Source organism: Mobula hypostoma, chromosome 13 (genome assembly GCF_963921235.1).
Source record: "Mobula hypostoma chromosome 13, sMobHyp1.1, whole genome shotgun sequence".
NCBI classification, from domain to species: domain Eukaryota; kingdom Metazoa; phylum Chordata; class Chondrichthyes; order Myliobatiformes; family Myliobatidae; genus Mobula; species Mobula hypostoma.
In genome coordinates this window covers 9071131-9093613 of record NC_086109.1, presented here as the reverse complement: position 1 = coordinate 9093613, position 22483 = coordinate 9071131, and the positions used below count along the sequence as shown (strand labels likewise).

General features: G+C 46.8%; 1 protein-coding gene across 1 annotated transcript in view; it reads right to left on the bottom strand.

The window, feature by feature from the left end:
- The window catches only part of LOC134355406 (uncharacterized), a 69542-nt gene extending 49467 nt beyond the window's left edge, over window positions 1-20075 (bottom strand). The window contains exons 1-2 of the mRNA XM_063065234.1: window positions 19995-20075; window positions 5130-5351 (exon numbers count right to left, since the gene is read on the bottom strand). Coding sequence (XP_062921304.1) covers window positions 5130-5336 — 207 coding nt within the window. The 5' untranslated portion in view covers window positions 5337-5351; window positions 19995-20075. The remainder of the gene's footprint in view (window positions 1-5129; window positions 5352-19994) is intronic.
- Between the last annotated feature and the right edge of the window lie 2408 nt (window positions 20076-22483).

The window sequence follows — 22483 nt, the reverse complement described above, 5'->3', positions numbered from 1 at the left end:
CTAATTCTCCTCTTGATTGTATTTGATTATATCTATGTTTTTTTAAAACAATAAAAAGATTAATAAAGAAAGAAAGAGACTCTTAGATAGGCACAAGGATGGCAGCAAAATGGAGGGCTACGTGGGAGGGAAGGCTTGGATTGATCTTAAAGTAGGTTAAAGTTCAGCACAACATTGTGGGCTGAAGGAACTACTGTTCTGTGTTATTAACATCCTATTAAATCTACATCTTAAAGGCCAATAATACATCAGATTTAGTAAAGTAACTGTCCAATAGTAAAGACCCTGCTGATGGGTTTCAGCCTGAAATGCCAGCTGTTTATTCCTCTCCATAGGTGTTGCCTGACCTGCTGAGTTCCTCCAGCATTTTATGCATCTTGCTCTGGAATTCCAATATCTGCAGAATTTCTTTTGTTTACAATTTTAAACGTCACCCGAGCCTCCTTCGTCTGCATCCCTATTTTGGTATGCCAAATGACCTTGGTTCCCAGGCTTGAACAGAAAGGCTGTACAAAGGAGAGTTGGACTTTCAGAGGTTTGAGACTGTACAGTGTCTGCATTGTCGTGTCAGCACTCCACGTTAACCCATGCCTTGCTGCAGCATCGCCAGGGGAAGGGCAGGCAGGCAGAAAAGTCCTGCTCTCACCCAGCAGTAGGTCCCTGCAGCCGGGAAGTCCATCCCTGTCCATCCCACCAATCTCACAAATACTCGATCATATGTACAAGGTATCTATAGATTGGGTATTTGTAACCTGGGAAAGACTGTTCAATTTCATTTGACTTTATCAAAAGGCTTTAAAAGGTATTGGTCAGACCACACTTGGAGTGTTGGGAGCTGGTCTTTGGGGAGAGTCAGAGAATGTGCGAGATAATGATCCCAGGAATGAAAAGTTTAACGTATGATGGCTCTGGGCTTATACTCATGGCACTCTATTGGAATGGGAGTTGGGGGGGTGGGGGTCTCTTCTGAAACCTACCAAATATTGAAAGGTCAAGATAGAACGGGCGTGGAGAGCATATTTCCTATAGTGGGCCAGTCTAGGACCAGAGGGCACAGCTCAGAATAGAAGGATATCTCTTTAGAACAGAGATGAGATAACTTCTTTTCCCAGAGGGTGGTGAATCTGTGGAATTCATTGCCACAGACGGCTCATTGGGTACATCTAAAGTGGAGGTTGATAGGTTCTTGATAGTGAGTGTGTCAAAGTTTACAGGGAGAAGGCAGGAGAGGGATAATAAATCAGTCATGATGGAATGGTGGAACAGACTTGATGGGCCAAATGTCCCAATTCTGCCCCTGTGTCTAATGTTTTAAAATTATGTATAGGCACAAGAGGGTGTCGAGAATGCGGAATGAGCTGCCAGTCCAAGTGGTAGATGAGAATTCGATTTCAACGTGGATGGAGAAATTTGGGTAGGTACGTGGATAGGAGGGGTGCAGAGGGCAATGGTCCAGGTGCAGGTCGATGGGACCAGGCAGATTAACGAGTTGGCATGGCTTAGATGGGCTGAAGGGCCTGTTTGTATGCTGGAGAGTTCTGTGACTCAATATTTAGGGATTAACTAAAATGAGAACCAGTTTTCAGGACATGAAATCTGTACACAATCCAACTTCCAACTGATACTTTGAGGCTAGTGAAACCAATTATTGGGTGTGAGACATTCTGACTCAGTCCCATTGGAACACAGCGGGGGGGGGGGGAGACAATAGGGGAACGTATATCCCTGCCACTCAAGCACAGTGCAGGATGGCTCTGTTTTGTGTCATTCTGGTTACTTGCATATTCACCATGCATCACTCCGCACGGGAACAAAAAGTATGTTTTGGGTGTCTAGTGTTTGAATAGACACCAGTATTGAATATTCAAAACAGTTTCTGCTAAATGGGATGTGGTACCACTGTAATTATGTAAATCTGTAAATTTACCTGCCAGAGAAAATCTGCCGATGCTGGAATTCCAAGCAACACAAAAAAAAAATGGAGGATCTCAGCAGGCCAGGCAGCATCTATGGAGAAGAGTACAGTTGACCAGATACAGCAGATGATCCCAGTAGCATGATTCGTCCCTCCCCACTGATCTCCCTCCTGGCGTTTATCCTTGCAAGCAGAACAAGTGCTACACCTGCCCCTGTACCTCCTCCCTCACCACCATTCAAATCTCTTAGTAGCTCTTCTTTCAGTTCGTCCTGACGAAGGGTCTCGGCCCGAAACGTTGACTGTACCTCTTCCTAGAGATGCTGCCTGGCCTGCTGCGTTCACCAGCAACTTTGATGTGTGTAACTTGAAATTCCAGCTTCTGCAGATTCCCTTCTGTTTGCGTTTTTAACTTCAGCTGTGAGTCTGTTGGAGTCATATATTGTGTCCAGTACTCCCGGTGCGGCCTCCTGTGTATCGGTGAGACCTGACGTAGATTGGGGGACAACTTTGCCCAGCACCTACGCTCCGTCCACCAGAAAAACAGAGCTTTTGGCACATTGTCAACTTCACTTGCCCCATCACTGATATGTTCCACAACCAATGAACTCACATCCAAGGACTCTTCACCTCATGTTCTCAATATTTATTGCTTATTTATTTATCTATTTATCATTATTATTTCTTTTTGTATTTGCAGCGTCTGGTGTCCTTTGCACTCTGATTGAACACCCACATTGGTGTGGTCTTTCATTGATTCTGTTATGGTTATTATTCTGTTATGAATTTATTGAGAGTATGTCCACAAGAAGATGAATCTCAGGGTTGTATTTAGTGTTTGAGTCTACTAAGCAAGTGGTGCTGCTGGAGCCGACAGTCCCATGGGAAGATCGCTTGGAAGAGGCCTTTGAAAGGAAGCTCTCCAAGTACGCAGGACTGGTCAGCAACTGTCAGCAGGCTGGACGGAGAGCGAGGTGTCTCCCAGTGGAGGGTGGTTGTAGGGGATTCGTAGCCCGTTCCTTAGTTAGAGCCTTCAGCATTTTGGGCATCGAGGGAGAGAGGAAGAGGAGAGCCATCCGCAGTACCACCGATGCGGCAGAGAGGGCCTCAAGATGGCTGTGGCTCAAAAGAGGGGAGCCATGGAGTCATAAGTAGCTAGCCATCTGGACACAAGCTGGGGTCTGATCAGCCCCGGCTGGGTCACCTGGAGGAGGCTGTATGATGTTGAAAGACCCGAAACACCCGATGATTCCAGGAACATCACTGAAGATGTGTCCAGAAGCATCGATAGATGTATGTACACAGTGGTGACAAATATGTACATTGATAATAAGTTGACTTTGAACTTTGAACTACAAAGAAAGCATGCCAGAGGCTACATTTCATTGGAATTTTCAGATTTGGCACGTCACCAAAGACTAGCAAATTTCTACATTTGTACCCTGGAGAGCATTCTGACTGGCTGCATCACCCTCTGGCGGGGGGGAGGTGGTGGAGAACGGTACAGGATTGGAAAAAGCTGCAGAAAGCTGCAAACTCGATCACTCCATCATGGACAGTAACCTCCCCCAGCATCGACAGCATCTTCAAAAGGCATCCTCAAAATCAGCCATCACCCAGGACATGCCCTCCTCATTGGTCATCAGGGAAGAAGTATAGAAGCCTGAAGACACACACTCAATGTTTTAGGAACAGCTTCTTCCCCTCCACCATCAGATTTCTGAATGGACCATGGATACTCTCTCGTTAGTTTACTCTCTCTTGTCACTACCTATTTATTTTGTGAAGATTTCTTATTATAATTTTTTTATGTGTGGCACTGTACTGCTGCCACACATTACCACCTCACTCTATCGGATTCCGGCTTTTCCTGCTCAGGAGGGTGGGACTGGAACAAGAGGTCATAGGTTTAGGGTGACAGGTGAGATATTAAAGGGGAAACTGTTCATTCGGAAGGTGCTGTGAGGGTGAGCAAGTGGTCCAGGTAGATGAGAGTTCAATTGCACGAGAGGAGCTTGGACAGGCATGCGGACGAGATGTGTACAGAGGACTATGTGCAAGTAGATGAAAACAGGCAGAATTACAGTTCAACACGGACTACATGTGCTGAAGAGTCTGTCCTCTGCTAGAATGCTTTGTGAATCTATCTGATTTTGGAATAATAATTATTCCTGGTTTGGAAATTGCACTCCCTCGGATCGCAAGACCCTGCAGCGAATAGTGAGATCAGCTGAGAAGATCATCGGGGTATCTCTTCCCGCCATCACAGACATTTACACCACACGCTGCATCCGCAAAGCAAACAGCATTATGAAGGACCCCACACACCCCTCATACAAACTCTTCTCCCTCCTGACACCTGGCAAAAGGTACCGAAGTATTCGGGCTCTCACGACCAGACTATGTAACAGTTTCTTCCCCCAAGCCATCAGACTCCTCAATACCCAGAGCCTGGCTTGACACCAACCTACTGCCCTCTACTGTGCCTATTGTCTTGTTTATTATTTATTATTATTTATTGTAGTGCCCGCACTGTTTTGTGCACTTTGTGCAGTCCTGGATAGTCTGTAGTCAGTATAGTTTTTGTGTTTTTTTTCTTACGTAGTTCAGTATAGTTTTTGTATTGTTTCATGTAACACCATGGTCCTGGAAAACATTGTCTCATTTTTACTATGTTCTGTACCAGCAGTTATGGTTGAAATGACAATAAAAAGTGACCTGACTTGACATGACATAGCCATTTTTAAAAATCTTGGGGAACCTGTAAGATAGCTCCTAAACTTGACAATAAGTTGAATCGCAGCAAACACATGAGAACAAGGAAGCTCTCAGCCTACTGAAAACCTCCAACTTCCTGATCATTTACGATGAGGACCTGTATTCCGAGTCAGAATCACAATCACCTGTGTAAGGCGTGAAATTTGTTATGTAGAGCAGTCCACTGCAATACATAATAATCCGAAAACTGTGAATTATAGTCTGTTAATTTAAATAAATAGTGCAAAAAGAGAAAAATACATATTTTTTAAAATGAGGTATTGTTCGTGGGTTCATTGTCCATTCAGAAATCAGATGGCAGAGGGGAAGAAGCTGTTCCTGAATCATTGAGTGTGTGCCTTCAGGCTCCTGTACCTCCTCCCTGATGATGGGGACTTTCATAATGGGATGTTCCCCAGCCTTTCCCAGATACTTTCCTCTGGTTCACGGTACTCACCATCTCACTCGCAGCGGTGCGCACTGTTCGGGCGGACTCCTGCTCCGTTTCCCTCCCACGCCCTGTGCTACCATTTTCAGTTCTGGCTCTGCATCGAGGGTCGGGCTCAAACATTTCCCTCTGACTCCAATTCTCGGAGGGAAAGTTCAGAGGCAGGGCACATCCTCCTGACTTACTCTGAGGGAATCTCCTGGGGAACACGTCCATCTCTTTGCAGTGGATCTACACCCAAGAGAAAGGCACAAACAGACCGCGTTACACGTGTTGCAGTACTTGTACAGAGTTACACCGTCAGAGCCTCAAACACAAAGCTTTCTGCCCGTAAACTTTGACGTCCTTACTAATCAAGAACTTTTCAACCTCCGCTTTAAATACACCCAGTGATTTGGCTTCCACAGCCATTTATGGCAATGAATTCCATTGATTAACCATCCTCTGGCTAAAGAAATTCCTCCTCATCTCTGCTCTAAATGGACTTCCTTCTATCCTCAGCCTGTGCCCTCTGGTCCTAGACTCCCCCAGTATGCGAAACATTCTTTCCACATCCATTCTATCTAGGCCTTCCAATGTTCGAAGGATTGGGCTGATGAAGACTCACCTCTTTGCAGCAAAGTAGGATGAGAGTTGACTGGATAGGGGTGCTTAGAGGCATTGATAGGATGGAGAGCCAGCGCCTTTCTCCCCCAGAGCAGCAATGACAAATACAAGGTGATTGGAGGAAGTGCAGACACCCCACCCTGCAAAAACTCATTTCAGGGAGGTAGCACCATCAATTTGCGGGAGACTTCCGGGAGAGGTGGGATGTCTGCAATAGAGTAGCTCCTTAGCAGCTGGCCAGCTAGTTTAAATAACATTAGCTATGCTAATGAACGAATGGCACCTGTTAAACTCACCTCAACATGTCTTTTACAGTCTTAACCCACCATGGGCAATAGAAAAGTCACTGTTGCAAACAGTGCAGCGAGCAAAACTGTCATTATTTTTGACCCCTATTAGGCAGGGGTACACTCTACTGTAGTCTGGGGTGACGTACGTTTTATATTTTCTTTTTTTTTTTGGAACAGTGTCCCATGGTGGTGGTTGTTGTTTTATTTTCTCTCTCTCACACACACACGCACAAAATTGAGTTCCGGGATATTATCTATGATTTGCAGGCATCAGGGAGCTACTATTAATATGCGGGAGACTCCTGGAACTTCCGGGAGAGGTGGGATGTCTGGAAGAGTTGGAGGGGTGGTAGATATAGAGTCATAGAACACTACAGCTTGGAAATAGGCCCCTCAGTCCATCTAGTCTGTCCCAAACCATTAATCTGCCTACTCCCATTGACCTGCACCCTGACTATAACCCTCCAGACCCCTACCATCCATCTACCTATCCAAATTTCTCTCAAATGTTGAAATCGACCCCGTATCCACCACTTGCGCTGGCAGCTCGTTCCACACTCCCACCAACCACTGAGGGAAGAAGTTCCTCCTCATGCTCCCTTTACACATTTCACCTTTCACCCTTAACCCACGACCTCTAGTTCTGGTAGTGTCAGAGTGCTTTTTATTTACACAGAGCGTGTGGTGAATGTGCCGAACTCCCTGCCAGGAGTGGTGGTAGAGGCACGGGAATTAGGGACATTTTTGGATGGGCACGTGGATGATAGGGAATGGGAAGGCCACGTGGGAAAGAAGGGTTAGATTGATCTTGATGTAGGTGAAAAGGTGATGGGCCGAGCAGCCTGTAGTGTGGTGTGGTGTTCCGTGTTCTTTCAGCTGTTTGCAGGCCAAAGGGCTTGTCCTGTTGCTCACCCAACTCTAACTTTCAGCTGCACTGACAGCACACCGACAGTTATCACACTCGGCAATTTGACCATTAACACACAAGAGCCTGGAGGAACTCGGCCCGTCAGGCAGCGCCTGTGGAGGGAAACGGGCAGCCAACATTCCGTGTTGACACCCTAGACCTGAAAAGGAACACAAAGGGAAAACCCCTTTAAAGGTTGAGGAGCTGCAGGAACTAGAGTGCAGAAGAAACAGGTAAAGGGAGGGAGTCGGCTCGTCGGGGTGTCCCTGGGATTCGGCGACTGCCCATTCTGTCCTCAGGAGGCCGATGAGAATGGCGTGGGACCTGCAGACTCTGCCCCAGACGAAACAGAAGGGTCGTGGGGTGAGGGTGGTTTGAAAGGTGGTCTGCTCCTGTGCTCCTGACGCACGGACCCTAAGTTCTAAACACCATTCCAAATGCTCCTTCTCCACCTTAGGCAGTCATGGGGCAGAGATTCATTGGTGGGGGGTGGTCAGTGGGGGAGGATGCACAGTCCTGCCCAACATTCAGGAGGCAACACACACAGCATCCAGCGCATGCCCTTTTCCCACTACTACTTCTGGGAAGGAGGTACAGGAACCTGAAGGCCAACGCACGACAGTTCAGGAACAGCTTAGAGAAGAGACAGCACAGTTACAGGCCCTTCGGCCCACAATGTGGTGCCGACCCTGCAACCTACTCTAAGGTCAATCTAACCCTTCCCCTCCCACAAAGCCCTTGTTTTTCACTTCATTTACTTCACAATAAGGCACGGAGTCAGCCCTTCTGTCCCTCCGAGCCGCGCTACCCCAGCAACCTTCGGCCCACCTGATTAACCATTACCTAGCCACAGGGCAATTTACACTGACCAATTAACCTACCCAATGCGGCTTTGGACTGTGGGAGGAAAGCGGAGGACCAGGGTAAAACCAACGCAGTCCACAGGGAGGAGGTACAGAGACTCCTTACCGAACGGTGTCGGAATTGAACCCCAAAGTCCGGAATGCCGAGCTGTAATAGCATCACGCTAACCACTTCTGTGGCGCCCTCCAATCTCTGCCTACCGAAGTATTTCTTAAAACTCCCCGATGTACCTGCCTTTGCCGTCAGTCCTGACAGCGCATTCCACACACCCACCATTCTGTCTAAAAAAAACAACTTGCATCTGACATCCCCCCCCCCTCCCCACACGTTCCTCAAATCACCTTAAACATGATGCACCCTTGTGTTAGCCATTTCCACCCTGAGAAAAAAGGCTCTGGCCATCCAATCAATCTATACCTCCGATCCCCTCCACCATCAGGTTTTTGCTGAACATTGCTGCTGTCTCTATTCTGGTTATTATTCCATTATGGATTTATTGAACACTAGACAACAAGGTGACCCATTGGGGCACCCTTTGAGAGAAGGGTAGTACAATCTGATGTGACCAGATTGAACATTAAATATCCATGAAGTAAATTATGAAGGAATCTGGCTTGCTGGGTCGGGTCTGGAATTAAATGTCCGATGTAGTGATGGATTTGGCCTTGAATAATCACAGAAGGATTCCATTGATTCCAAGTCGGAATGACTTCTTTGGCACCAAAGGATGTCATTTGGAAAAGGCAATTGTATTGTCTGATGTTCTTCCTGAACACGTTTGCAATAGGTTCATCATTGCTGTACGAATTGAGGAGTTCATTAGGCAGAGGTTGCAAATTGCCTATCCTGACCTTTCCCTTCATACAGCAGAAATGTGCGGTTTCTCCAGTGAATAGGAAGGCACGACAGTGAGGGCATACTCTGGTTATCGAACCAACATCCGCAGAAATGTGATGGCATGCGGGTCGTGCGGCCCTGGCCTCATCCGATTGTTGTTCTCTCCCTCTCCTTGCTGCTTCCCGATGACGTTTGGCGTCATCTCTTGACAATAATGTCCTCTTTCTCTTTCCACCTGACATACTTAGGCTATCCATATATTTTTACCCTCATGCTTGATAGAAGATAGGATGCAGTAACACCAAAGCCTCCAAGCTGCTGAGGCCGCTGTGCGCATGCGTCGGGCTGTGGCATCGCGGTCTCCATGTTGGCCGATCGGGTCTCGGGTGAAAGGCAGCCTGTTGATTTTTGGCGAATGAGCAATTTTATACGAATATATAACCCTGAACTTTCCCTGCATTCTGTAAGTTAGCGCATTTTAATTAGATTTAGCCAACAAAAGTTCCAGTGTAATGCACTGTTTGCGCTAATTGGAGGTCACAGACAGACAGAGCATGAGAGTTTTCGTAGTATATAGATGCCCACAAGAAAATGAATCTCAGAGTGACATACATATATGTACTTTGATAGTAAATTTACTTTGAACACGTCACTATATGTCTTATTCATATTATTTATTTATTTGATTTGTGGTATTTTTATGTCTTTACTCTGTACTGCAGCTGTAAAACAACAAATTTCACATCATCGCACAATGGTGGAGGAACTCAGCAGGTCAGGCAGCATCTATGGAAATGAATAAACAGCCAACGTTGTGGGCCAAGGCCTATCTTCAGGACTGGAAAGCAGACAGTCCACCTGTCCTGGAAGTTCCGGGAGTCTCCCGCAAATTAATAGCGGCTCCCTGATGCCCGCAAATTATATACAATATCACGGAAATCAATTTTTTTGAGAGAGAGAGAGAGAGAGGGAGAGAGAGAGAGATAGAGTGAGATAGATAGAGAGAGAGAGAACGAACGAACCATGGGAGTGTTCCAAAGAATATATATAAAACATACGTCACCCCAGACTACCCTAAAGTGTACCCCTGCCTAATAGGGGTCAAAAATAATGACAGTGTTGCTCACTGCACTGTTTGCAACAGTGACTTTTCTATTGCCCGTGGTGGGTCCATGTTGGGGCCGCTTCCTCTTACATTGTACATCAACGATTTGGATTATGGAATAGATGGCTTTGTGGCTAAGTTTGCTGATGATACGAAGATAGGTGGAGGGGCCGGTAGTGCTGAGGAAACAGAGAGTCTGCAGAGAGACTTGGATAGATTGGAAGAATGGACAAAGAAGTGGCAAATGAAATACAATGTTGGAAAGTGTATGGTTATACACTTTGGCAAAAGAAATAAACAGGCAGACTATTATTTAAACTGGGAAAAGATTCAAAGTTCTGAGATGCAACGGGATTGGGAGTCCTCGTACAGGATGCCCTTAAGGTTAACCTCCAGGTTGAGTCGGTGGTGAAGAAGGCAAATGCAATGTTGGCATTCATTTCTAGAGGAATAGAGTATAGGAGCAGGGATGTGATGTTGAGGCTCTATAAGGCGCTGGTGAGACCTCACTTGGAGTACTGTGGGCAGTTTTGGTCTCCTTATTTAAGAAAGGATGTGCTGACGTTGGACAGGGTACTGAGAAGATTCACTAGAATGATTCCAGGAATGAGAGGGTTAACATATGAGGAACGTTTGTCTGCTCTTGGACTGTATTCCTTGGAGTTCAGAAGAATGAGGGGAGACCTCATAGAAACATTTTGAACGTTGAAAGGCATGGACAGAGTGGATGTGGCAAAGTTGTTACCCCATGATGGGGGAGTCTAGTACGAGAGGGCATGACTTAAGGATTGAGGGGCGCCCATTCAGAACAGAAATGCAAAGAAATTTTTTTAGTTAGAGGGTGATGAATCTATGGAATTTGTTGCCACGAGCAGCAGTGGAGGCCAAGTCATTGAGTGTATTTAAGGCAGAAATTGATAGGTATCTGAGTAGCCAGGGCATCAAAGGTTATGGTGAGAAGGCAGGGGAGTGGGACTAAATGGGAGAATGGATCAGCTCATGATAAAATGGCGCAGCAGACTCGATGGGCCGAATGGCTGACTTCTGCTCCTTTGTCTTATGGTTAAGACTGTAAAAGACATGTTGAGGTGAGTTTAACAGGTGTCATTCGTTCATTAGCATAGCTAACGTTATTTAAACTAGCTGGCTAGCTGCTAAGGAGCTACTCTATTGCAGACATCCCACCTCTCCCGGAAGTTCCGGGAGTCTCCCGCAAATTGATGGTGCTACCTCCCTGAAGTGAGTTTCTGCAGGGTGGGATGTCTGGGAAAGGAAGAGGGTGATGGGTGAAGCCAGGTGGGCTGGAGAGGAGGAAATCTGATAGGAGAGTTTACCACAGGGGAAAGGGAAGGAGGAGGTGATTGGCAGATGAAAAGTGGTAAGAGGCCAGAGTTTTGAATTGAATTGACTTTATTTCATCCTTCACATACATGAGTAAAAATCTTTATGTTACGTCTTTATCTAAATGTGCAATGTGCAATTATAGTAATTTATAATTTATAATAAATAGAACAGTCAATGTAACATAGACTACACTCAAATCAGCGTGAGTTCATCAGTCTGATGGCCTGGTGGAAGAAGCTGTCCCAGAGACTATTGGTCCTGGCTGTTATGCTGCGGTACCGTTTCCCAGATGGTAGCAGCTGGAATAGGTTGTGGTTGGGATGACTTGGGTCCCCAGTGATCCTACGGGCCCTTTTTACACACCTGTCCCTGTAAATGTCCTGAATCATGGTAAGTTCACATCTACAGTTGCGCTGGGCTGTCCGTACCACTCTCTGCAGAGTCCTGCGATTAAGGGAGGTACAGTTCCCATACGAGGCAGTGATGCAGCCAGTCAGGATGCTCTCAATTGTGTCCCTGTCGAAAGTTCTTGGGATTTGGAGGCCCATACCAAACTTCCTCAACCATCTGAGGTGAAAGAGGCGCTGTTGTGCCTTTTTCACCACACAGCTGGTGTGTACAGACCACCTGAGGTCCTTGGAGATATGGATACCAAAGAACTTGAAACGGTTTACCCTCTCAACCCCAGATCCATTGATGTTAATAAGGGATAGCCCACCTCCATTCCTCCTGTAATCCACAACCAGCTCCTTTGTTTTTACGACATTGAGGGAGAGGTTGTTTTCTTGACACCACTGTGTCAGGGTGATGACTCCTTCCCTGTAGGGGAATGTAGTGGGGAATAGAAGAAGAAGTGGGGGGGAGGGAAAATGCTTTTAACCGGAAGGAGAAATCAATATTCTTGGCATCAGACTGGAAGCTACCCAGACATTAAGACATAAAGTGTAACTCCTCTATCTTGGCACAAGAGGAGGCCATGGCCCAACATGTTGGAACGGGAATGGGAATCAGAATTAAAATGATTGGCCATCAGGAAGTTCTGCTTTTGGCAGATGGGGCAGAGGTGCTCAACAAAGCAGTCCCCAATTTACAATGGGTCTCACCAGTGTACAGGAGGTCGCACTGGGGGCACGGGATACAATAGCCAGCCCCACCAGATTCGCAGGTGATGTGTTGCCTCAACGGGAAGAACTGTTTGAGGCCCTGAATTTCACATCATAACTCAGTGCCGATAAATCTTGATTCTGAATCCTTTGCTCTAACAACTAAGGTTCATTACACAAAGAACTTCTTCCTACCACATCCACAATGCTCACTAATCCCAGATGAACTCTGTAAGCCCAGCATCAAAGCAAATGCCCCTTCAGTTCAGATTGTCTACAAACCCATTTTCCCGTTGTTAGGTCATCTGCTTTGCCAAAGGTTGAGCGAGATAGGGCTGATCGATTTGGAGCAAAGGAGACTGAGAGGCCACAAGGCAAAGGAGCAGAATTAAGCCATTCAGCCACTGAGGCTGCTGTACTGTCCACCTCAACTGCATTCTCCTGCCTTCGCCCTGCAACACCGACTGGCAGCTCCTGCGACGCTGCCGGTACCAAACTGTATCGGTCTCTGCCATTCCTTTGGGTTCATCAGATACGTGGGGAGGGGGAGCCTGCTGCACGGACAACAGCTTGCCCTCCATATCGTACTGTCCAGGTTTACGTATCTAGACACACTATCCATGGTCAATTCTGCCCAACGGAGGTCTCACTCTCATATGTTCACCTTTATTTAAGTTTGATTATTGACATTTGCACGTGACCATTCTGCTAATTGTTGATTGCTCTTGTCTGTTTGCACTATTGCCTTGTAAACTGTTGTTGCTATTGTGTTGTCTGTTATGGTATCGTGCTGTGTTTTATGTTTGGCACTGAACCACAATCATTTCTGGTATGTTTCACCTACTGGCAATAAAGAGATCCTGATTCTGATAGATGCTCTCTGACCTGCAGAGTTGTGGCCAGTAAAGACTGTGTGAGATCCTAATCTCTAGTCTGCTGAGGAGTTTGTACCAACTCCCCATGACTCAGTTTCATCCCACATCCCAAAGGTGTGAATTTTGTTGTCTTGCAGTAGCAGTACAGTGTATATGAAAAAAACATTTGCACTAGAGCACAGATTAAAGATTACTTTTATTTGTCACATGTAGATCGAAACATTCAGAGGAACGTCTCCCTTGTACTCCCCCCCACCTTCCTTTCCAGCCCCGATGAAGGGTCGTGGCCCAAAATGCCCACCCTTCACTCCTCTCCAGAGAAGCTGCCTGACCTGCTGAGCTCCTCCAGCATTTTGTGTTTTTGTGGTTCCCAGACACCTGGCGGTCGTTCCTTATCTTGTTGTCGTCATCCATCTTCAAGGCCCCTCTCCTCAACTGGCAGTAAGTATGTTTGCAACAATCACCCCGGCAACCGTGGCTACCGCCTGCAGGCCTATGTGGTTTAACCTTCAGTTTATTTAGAGAGACAGCGCAGAACAGATGCTCCGAGAGGAACACAACCTTGTCGTAGGGTCTGGAGGCTTGCGCGCCTCAGTGACCCAGGGAGTGATGTTGACCGGAGTCAGGGTCTTGGGCTTTGGCTCTTGGTACGGTCACCCCTTGCCGAACAGGTCAGAGGCTTGAGGTCCACCAGTCCTCCGGCTTCGGGGGTTAACAACCCTGACCGGTCAGAAGAAAATTGTTATAGAAACAGGAACGAAGAATCCTTCTATACAGAGTTGGAGGGCTTTCATTGTTGCCCCAAACGTCGACACAGTAATCTCCTTACAGAAGGCACTGGAGTTGAATTCTGAAGCCTGATAGTGTCACACTAACCACTATCCCACTGTGGCGCCCCTGTGCTCCGAACCTTCTTTTTAACAAGATAAACTTTATTCATGATTTACAAAATTAAACCATTCCACGCAGCACACAAAATGCTGGAGGAATTCAGCAGCTCAGGCAGCATCTGTGGAAATGAATGAACGGTCGACGTTTCCGGCCAAGACCCTTTGTCAGGACTGGAAAGGAAGGGGAGAAGTCCGAGTAAGAAGGTGGGGTGGCGGGGGGGGGGGGGGGAGAGGAAGAAATACAAGGCGGCAGGGGATAGGTGAAACCGGGAGAGGGGGAGGGGTGAAGTAAGGAGCTGGGAAGTTGATTGGTGAAAGAGATCAATCTTTTAGCGTACCTGTTAGTAGGTTAACTGGTCATCCTATGGTCAGGCTAGGAGTTAAGTCGGTGGGTTTGCTGGGTGGCTGGAGGAGGGGAAGGGAATCTGATAGCAGAGGATGGAAGAAAGGGAAGCGGGAGGAGCACCCGAGGGAGGTGATGGGCAGGTATGGGGATAAGGTGAGAGAGGGAAGCAGAAATAAGGAATGGTGGAGAGGAGGGGAAGGGAAATTACTGGAAGTACGAGAAATCAATGTTCACGCCATCAGGTTCGAAGCTACCCCTGAAGGAATATAAAGTGTTGCCCCTCCAACCTGACTGTGGCCTCATCACGGCAGTAGAAGAGGTCATGGACTGACATGTCGGAATGGGAATGGGAAGTAGAATTGAAATGGGTGGCCACCGGGAGATTCTGCTTTTTCTGACGAAGCCTCTTGATTATTTTTTACATTCATAGTCAATGCCTTCTGCACTGGTCTATTATGTTGCTGCACATCATTAGCATTGCTGTCACATTACCACAACAATTGAGGGACTTCCTCACTCAACCTGGCCTCTCGCTCTCCCGTAGAAGAGCCCCTATTCTGTGGTCCTACCCCACCGAGCTCTTACGGTGGCTGAACCAAGATTCAACGCATCCTTCAGCATGTTCTCCCGCAGCCTGGAACGTGCCAGTTGGCAGCATTCCTCCACAATCACGCCGGCAACTGCATCTGCAGGCCTATTGTTGGCACGAGTCCATATTTAAATTTCTACAGAAATTCCCACAACGATTCAAAGCGAAAGAAGAGCATTTTCGCCCACAGTGCATCGAGAGTGCCCCAGGCCATGAATTCCATCAACACTTGTTAAATTTAATCCCATCCACTCTTTGGGTCTCTCAGAGAGTGTGAAGAAAGCTTCAAACTGACACCTCATCCAACAAAGCACCAACTCCAAGGGCAAAATTGGGAGATTTCAGCACTTGGACTCCCTGCTGAGGCGTTAAAACCCACAACCTGCTGATAAAGGAGCATACCCATCATGGGAACTAGCCTCCATAGTATCCAAGACATCTTCAAGGAGTGAAGCCTCAAAAGGGTGGCATTCATCAATAAGGACCCCCATCACCCAGGTCATGCCCTGATCTCATTGCTACCACCAACGAGGAGGTACAGAAGCCTGAAGGCACACACTCAATGTTTCAGGAACAGCTTCTTCCCCTCTGGCATCCGATTTCTGAATGGACAATGAACCCATGAGCACTACCTCACGACTTTCAATTTCTACTTTTACACTAATTTAGCTACTTAAATAGAAATATTTACTGCAATTCAGTTTTTTCCTATTATTATGTATTGCATTGTACTGCTGATGCAAAGTTAACAAATCCTACAACATATGCCGGTGATATTAAACGTGAGTCTGAACCTTATGGCACAGTAGCACAGCACATTGAAGCTCCAGCAATCAGGGTCCAATTCCAGCTGCTATCTGTAAGGAGTCTGTACGTTCTCCCCGTGACCACATGGGTTTCTCCCAGGTGCTCTGGTTTCCTCCCACATGCCAAAGGTGTACAGGTTAGGGTTAGTAAATTGTGGGCATGCTAAATTGGTTCTGGAAGCGTGGCAACACTTGAAGGCTGCCTCCAACACATCTTCGGGCTGTGCTGGTTGTTGATGCTGTATGCTTGGCCGTACATGCGACATACAATGCTAATCTTTAAATAAAACTTCAGGGAAGAGGTGAGGGGACCTTCCTAGCAATTCATCATGTTAACCACTGATACAGTCAAGAGGGCAGAGGGTCTACCTCGTTAGGACCTTGAGGAGATTTTGAATGTCTCCGAAGACTCTTACAAATTTCCATAGATCAAAGGTCCACATCACAATTAGAATTAGTATCACTGGCATATGCTGTAAGATTTGTTGACTTTGTGGCTGCAGTACACTGCATATGGAGAAAAAATACTGTGAATTAAAGTGTATGTGTATATATATTTTTTGAAATGTGCGTGTAAATAACACCCTGGGAAAGGATTCACTGTTAACGTGATGGTCCTTGTGTAGAAGCAGTGTTTGGGTTATGGTTAGAGATAACGGGTGTGTTGGAATGTGAGCTGGGTCCTTTGTTTGGCGGAAGATGAAGAGGGAAACGCTGGAGGGAACCGGTCATAGGATTCGACCCGGTGGGGGACCGTGATTTCATGGAGCAAGTTGCCACAGTCGACTGAGGATTGGAACATTACTTTTCGAAGAGTTGAGCTCCAACTTGTGCACATTTGACTGCTTAATTATAATGGGCCCTTTTTGCTTTTTTCTTCCTTTTCATTACTAACCCTTCAGCTAAGATTTAGTAGTTATGTAACTGGGTCTTAGTTACACTGGCTGCTGAGGTGTCTAAGCTCCTTTGTGTGTTATATAAAAGGGCTTTCCTGTAATAATAACTGCGATGGAAGGAGTTCTCTCTCTCCCTGCTTGTTTGGGTTATACTATTGATAAGGGGCAGGTCGAACCAATGAGTGTCCATGTTATTCCTTTTGTGGGTGATATTCTGTCTCATATGGCTGGGGAGCGTGTGGTTTGGTGGGTTTTTGGGCGGAGAAGACGGAGGAAGGTCGCATTCGGAGGCGCACTGGTCGACCACCTGAGGACTGGTCCCATGCGGGTCGTCGGAGGCCGAGGACAGAAGGTCGAGGTTCTGCGGGATATTGAGCTCCAACGAAACTTTAAGTGCATTGACTTTTAGAACTCTATTCGAACTTTGGCACCTTTCTTTGTTTTATTCTTTTAGAGTGTATTCTTTGTTAACCGATATTCGCAGTAAGATTTATAAAGTGTACATATTTAACCGCTTATGTTCTGTCTGATCTGTGAATTGGGTGTTTACACAGCCTCCACATAAACTGGCTTACGTAGTTGGCTGGTTGCGGGGTTTCCCTAGACACTGAGGAGCAGGATTTGTCCATAGCCTTAGTTATAATCCCTTTAATCTGTTATTTCTTGGCACGGAGTTGTAACAGGGCAGCAAATTACACAGCATCCACACAAACCGGGCTCTGGGATGAGAGCCATCTCAATCTTACGGGTTTGGCAGGACTGGAGTGGGTATTCCCTAGACTTACGCAGCCAAGGAAACCAGCAGGGTTTCATAGGTATATTAATATATGCATATTTATTTAATAGTTAATTTAAATAGCAGTTGGTCACTTGGGTGCAATTGGGTGTCACTGGCTCATTCAGCCAGAAGAGCAAGTTACCGTGCTCTTATCTCGGAATCAAAATGAATAAAAAGAAATTCCTCTTGTTCCTACAGATGTGGTTCCTCCAGTAGATTGTGTGTTTCTCCAGATCACAACACAGATTGATCCTGCTGTTCACAACTCCAGCAACCCAGGCCCAATTCCAATCTTCAGTGCTCTCAGTGTAGAGACTGCATGTTCACCCAGCGACCACATTAGACCATAGGACAGGGGAGCAAAATTAGGCCATTCTGCCCATCGTGCCTGCTCTGCCCCTCGACCGTGGCTGATGTACTATCCCTCTCATGAGTTTCCCCTGGGTGCTCCAGTTGGCTCCCACACCCAAAAAGCACACAGGCAGGCTGGTAGATGCATCAGTGACTGCAGGTCACCAATTCAAAGTTCAAAAGTAAACTTATTGTCCACGTACCCCAGGTTGAGAACCCCTAGTCTAAGGGGAGTTGACAGGAATGTGAAGAGAATAAAAGGTGGGGTTGAAGTGGGAATAGGGTCAACATGAGTGCTTCAGGGCTGGCACAGACTCGCTGGGCCAAAAGGCCTGATTCCAGGCTGTATCATTATCCACCATGCTGTTACAAACATGCCTATAAAAACCATCACAATTCTTTCTTGTGCTGCAAGGAACACTGCCAACAATAATCTACAAGGTCACACAAGCACCAAACAACAATGATTCGACAGCTCGGTGACTGAGGGGAAAAACAAGACACAGCTATTCCTAAAAGAAAACCAGAGGGCCAGTTACATCCATTTACAAGGACAGCATGGGCCTCAGTTACATCTCACAGGAGACAGTACTTCCTACACTGGCTCATACATAAATACCGCGAAGAAGCAGAACTCCATCCTTTCCAGTCCATAGTTACCGTCGAGCACTGATTCACTCTAATCCCACACTTCCACCAACTCCAACCCCCACCCAGACTCTACACACACAGGCGGGTCTTGGCAAAAACGCAGAATTGGGCCACTCAGCCTATTCAGTCATGGCCGATTTATTTTCCCTCTCAACCCCGTTCTCTCCGTAACGATTGACGCCCTTACTAATCAAGAACCAATCAACCTCTGTTTTAAATGCACCCAATGACTCGGCCTCCACAACCCCCTGCGGCAATGAATTCCACAGATTCGCCACCCCTGGTGCGTGTATCTTGCCTGTTTATTCCTCTCCATAGATACTGCCTGACCTGCTGTGTTCCTCCGGCAGTTTGTGGGTTGCTCAAGATTGCCAGGTCTGCAGAATCTCTTGTGTTTATGAGAGACTGGAATGAGCAGGGCAGGGAGGGACATGGAATTCCGAATGGTTGCACAGCCACTGAGGAGAGATCGGATAAACAGGGACTGTTCTCCCAGGAGCGAAATTTATAGGATTAAGAAGGGCATTATATAAAGTGGATGGTCACAGTTTTTTTTTTAAACCCCAGGATCGGAGAGTTCAAAGCTAGAGAGCATAGGTTTAAGATGAGAGGGGCAAGTTTTAAAAGGACCAGAGTGGTGACTATCACACAAAGGGGGTTAGGAAGGTGGAGTGAGCTGCTAGAGGATATGGTTGAGAGGTAGAGCAACATTTAAAAGATCTTTGGATAAGAAAAAGTTTGGAGGATTGTTTGCCATTTTTCAGTACAAGAACAAAATGATTGTTATTCCAGATGAGATACCCCATAAAAACACAACAAGCAGATAAAAGGCACAATAAAAACAATATATAACACGTGAAGTCTCCTGTAAGTGCCAAGAGTCGCTCCGGATGCCCGTTCTGCAGAGAGCCAGTGATACTATAAAGCGCTCCCAGTGCGTCCTCGGCGTTCGCGCTCGGGGTGGGGATAGCGGTGATGAACACAGTAAACCAACTCCCTGGGCAAGTAATATGGCCGGCATTCAACTGCACGGTGTCAGCGACTGCTCACTACAGAACATAGTCCAGATTGCAGGCAAACGGGACTAGTTTAGACGGGCTCCTTGGTTGGTAGTAACGAGATGGGCCGAAAGGCGCGTATGAACCCCAGAGTGTGCACACTCCATACAGCGCCCGAGGTCGGGGTCGGGCTCGAACCCGGGACTCCAGGGGAGCCTGCTTTACCCCGGCGCAGCACCGCGACACGGCCGAGGGACAGCAGCCCCGGGTCGCGCTCAGGAAGATAGCACCATCTTCTCCAAAAGGCAAACAGACCACAAGCCGGGCAACACACACACACACAAAATGCTGCCGCGGGTCAGGCAGCATCTATGGAAGCGAATAAACAGTCGATGTTTCGCGCCGAGACCCTTCATCAGGACTCGTACACGAGTTGCTGAGACTCTAAAATTAACACGAGCTCGGCAATAAAACTACAAATAACATACACACCACTAACGGGGAGAATTTCCCACTCTACTGAATGAATGACTTAGGGGGAAAAAGGTTAACAGAGGGAACTCGGGGTTTAAAGTACGTACAAACCAATAACCTTTAACTCCGCAACCCCTCACATGTGAGTAGGCGCCCCAGCTCACCTTGCCCAGCGCTCCGCGTTGTGGCGGCAGCCAAACCCCAGGGTCAGCTGATCCCCAGTTGAAACCACACCCACCTCCGCTTCCTCGACACCCAAAGCTCCTCAGACTCCTTCCCTGCTCCGTGCACGGTGTTACAAGCTGCAGTGCCGAGCAGGGGGCGGGGGACAAATACGGGGGCAGTGTGGCCTTTGTTGAAACTGTGTTTCAACTTAGTTGAAACTTTGTTGGAGGTGTTCTGCAGCGCAGCTTGTGGGTCATACAACTACACCTGCACCTAATCTCCAGTACAGTAGGGCAGCGCACTGTATGGAATGGGGGAGGAGATATTGGCAATACACACAAAATGCTGGTGGAGCAGCATCTATAGGAAGTAGCAACACACATCAAAGTTTGCTAGTGAACACAGCAGGCCAGGCAGCATCTCTAGGAAGAGGTACAGTCGATATTTCTGGCCGAGATCCTTCGTCAGGACTAACTGAAAGAAAAGCTATAAGAGATTTGAAAGTGGGAGGGGGAGATCCGAAATGATAGGAGAAGACAGGAGGGGAGGGATGGAGCCAAGAGATGGACAGGTGATTGGCAAAAAGGATATGAGAGGATCATGGGACAGGAGGCCCAGGAAGAAGGAAATGGGGGAGGGGGGAAAAACCCAGAGGATGGGCAAGAGGTATAGTCAGAGGGACAGAGGGAGAAAAAGGAGAGAGAGAGAAAGAATGTGTGTATATAAATAAATAACGGATGGGGTATGAGGGGGAGGTGGGGCATTAACGGAAGTTAGAGAAGTCAATGTTCATGCCATCATGAACAATATCACAAATGACCTGACTTAGTCCAACCAAGCAGAGTCCACTGCCAAGAAGGCCCACCAGCGCCTTTACTTCCTGAGAAAACTAAGGAAATTTGGCCTGTCCCCTAAAACACTCACTAATTTTTATAGATGCACTGTAGAAAGCATTATTCTAGGGTGCGTCACAACCTGGTATGGAAGTTGTCCTGTCCAAGACCAGAAGAAGCTGCAGAAGACCGTGAACATGGCGCATCACATCACACAAACCAATCTTCCGTCCTTGGACTCAGTTTACACCGCACGCTGTCGGAGCAGTGCTGCCAGGATAATCAAGGATACGACCCACCCAGCCAACACACTTTTCGTCCCTCAACTGTGATAAGACTGCTGAACGGATCCTGACCCGGATCTGGGCTGTACCCTCCAAATATCCGGACCTGCCTCTCGGTTTTTTTGCACTACCTTACTTTCCATTTTTCTATTTATGATTTATAATTTAAATTTTTAATATTTACTATTGATTTGTAATCCAGAGAGTGGGAAGCGCAGAATCAAATACAGTATCGCTGTGATGATTGTACGTTCTAGTATCAATTGTTTGGCGACAATAAAGTATAAAGTATCAGGTTGGAGGCTACCCAGATGGAATATAAGGTGTTGTTCCTCCAACCTGAGTGTGGCTTCATCTTTACAGTAGAGGAGGCCGTGGATAGACATATCAGAATGGGAATGGGACATGGAATTAAAATGTGTGGCCACTGGGAGATCCTGCTTTCTCTGGTGGACAGAGCATAGGTGTTCAGCGAAATGGTCTCCCAGCCTGCGTCGGGTCTTGCCAATATATAGAAGGCCGCACCTGGAGCACCGGACGCAGTCTATAGGAAGTAGTGCAGTCGACGTTTCAGGTCGAGACCCTTCGTCAGGACTAACAGAAGAAAGAGATGGTAAGAGATTTGAAAGTGGGAGAGGGAGGGAGAGACCGAAATGATAGGAGAAGATAGAAGGGAATCAGTGTTGGGTCCATTGTTATTTGTGATCTATATCAATGATCTGGATGATAATGTGGTAAATTGGATCAGCAAATTTGCTGATGATACAAAGATTGGAGGTGTAGTTGACAGTGAGGAAGGTTTTCAAAGCTTGCAGAGGGATTTGGACCAGCTGGAAAAATGACAGATGGAGTTTAATACAGACAAGTGTGAGGTATTGCACTTTGGAAGGACAAACCAAGGTAGAACATAGAGGGTAAATGGTCGGGCACCGAGGAGTGCAGTAGAACAGAGGGATCTGGGAATACAGATACAAAATTCCCTAAAAGTGGCGTCACAGGTCGATAGGGTCGTAAAGAGAGCTTTTGGTACATTGGCCTTTATTAATCAAAGTATTGAGTATAAGAGCTGAAATGTTATGATGAGGTTGTATAAGGCATTGGTGAGGCCGAATTTGGAGTATTGTGTACAGTTTTGGTCACCAAATTACAGGAAGGATATTAACAAGGTTGAAAGAGTGCAGAGAAGGTTTACGAGGATGTTGCCAGCACTTGAGAAACTGGGTTACAGAGAAAGGTTGAATAGGTTAGGACTTTATTCCCTGGAGCATAGAAGAATGAGGGGAGATTTGATAGAGGTATATAAAATTATGGTGGGTATAGATAGAGTGAATGCAAGCAGGCTCTTTGCACTGAGGCTAGGGAAAGAAAAAC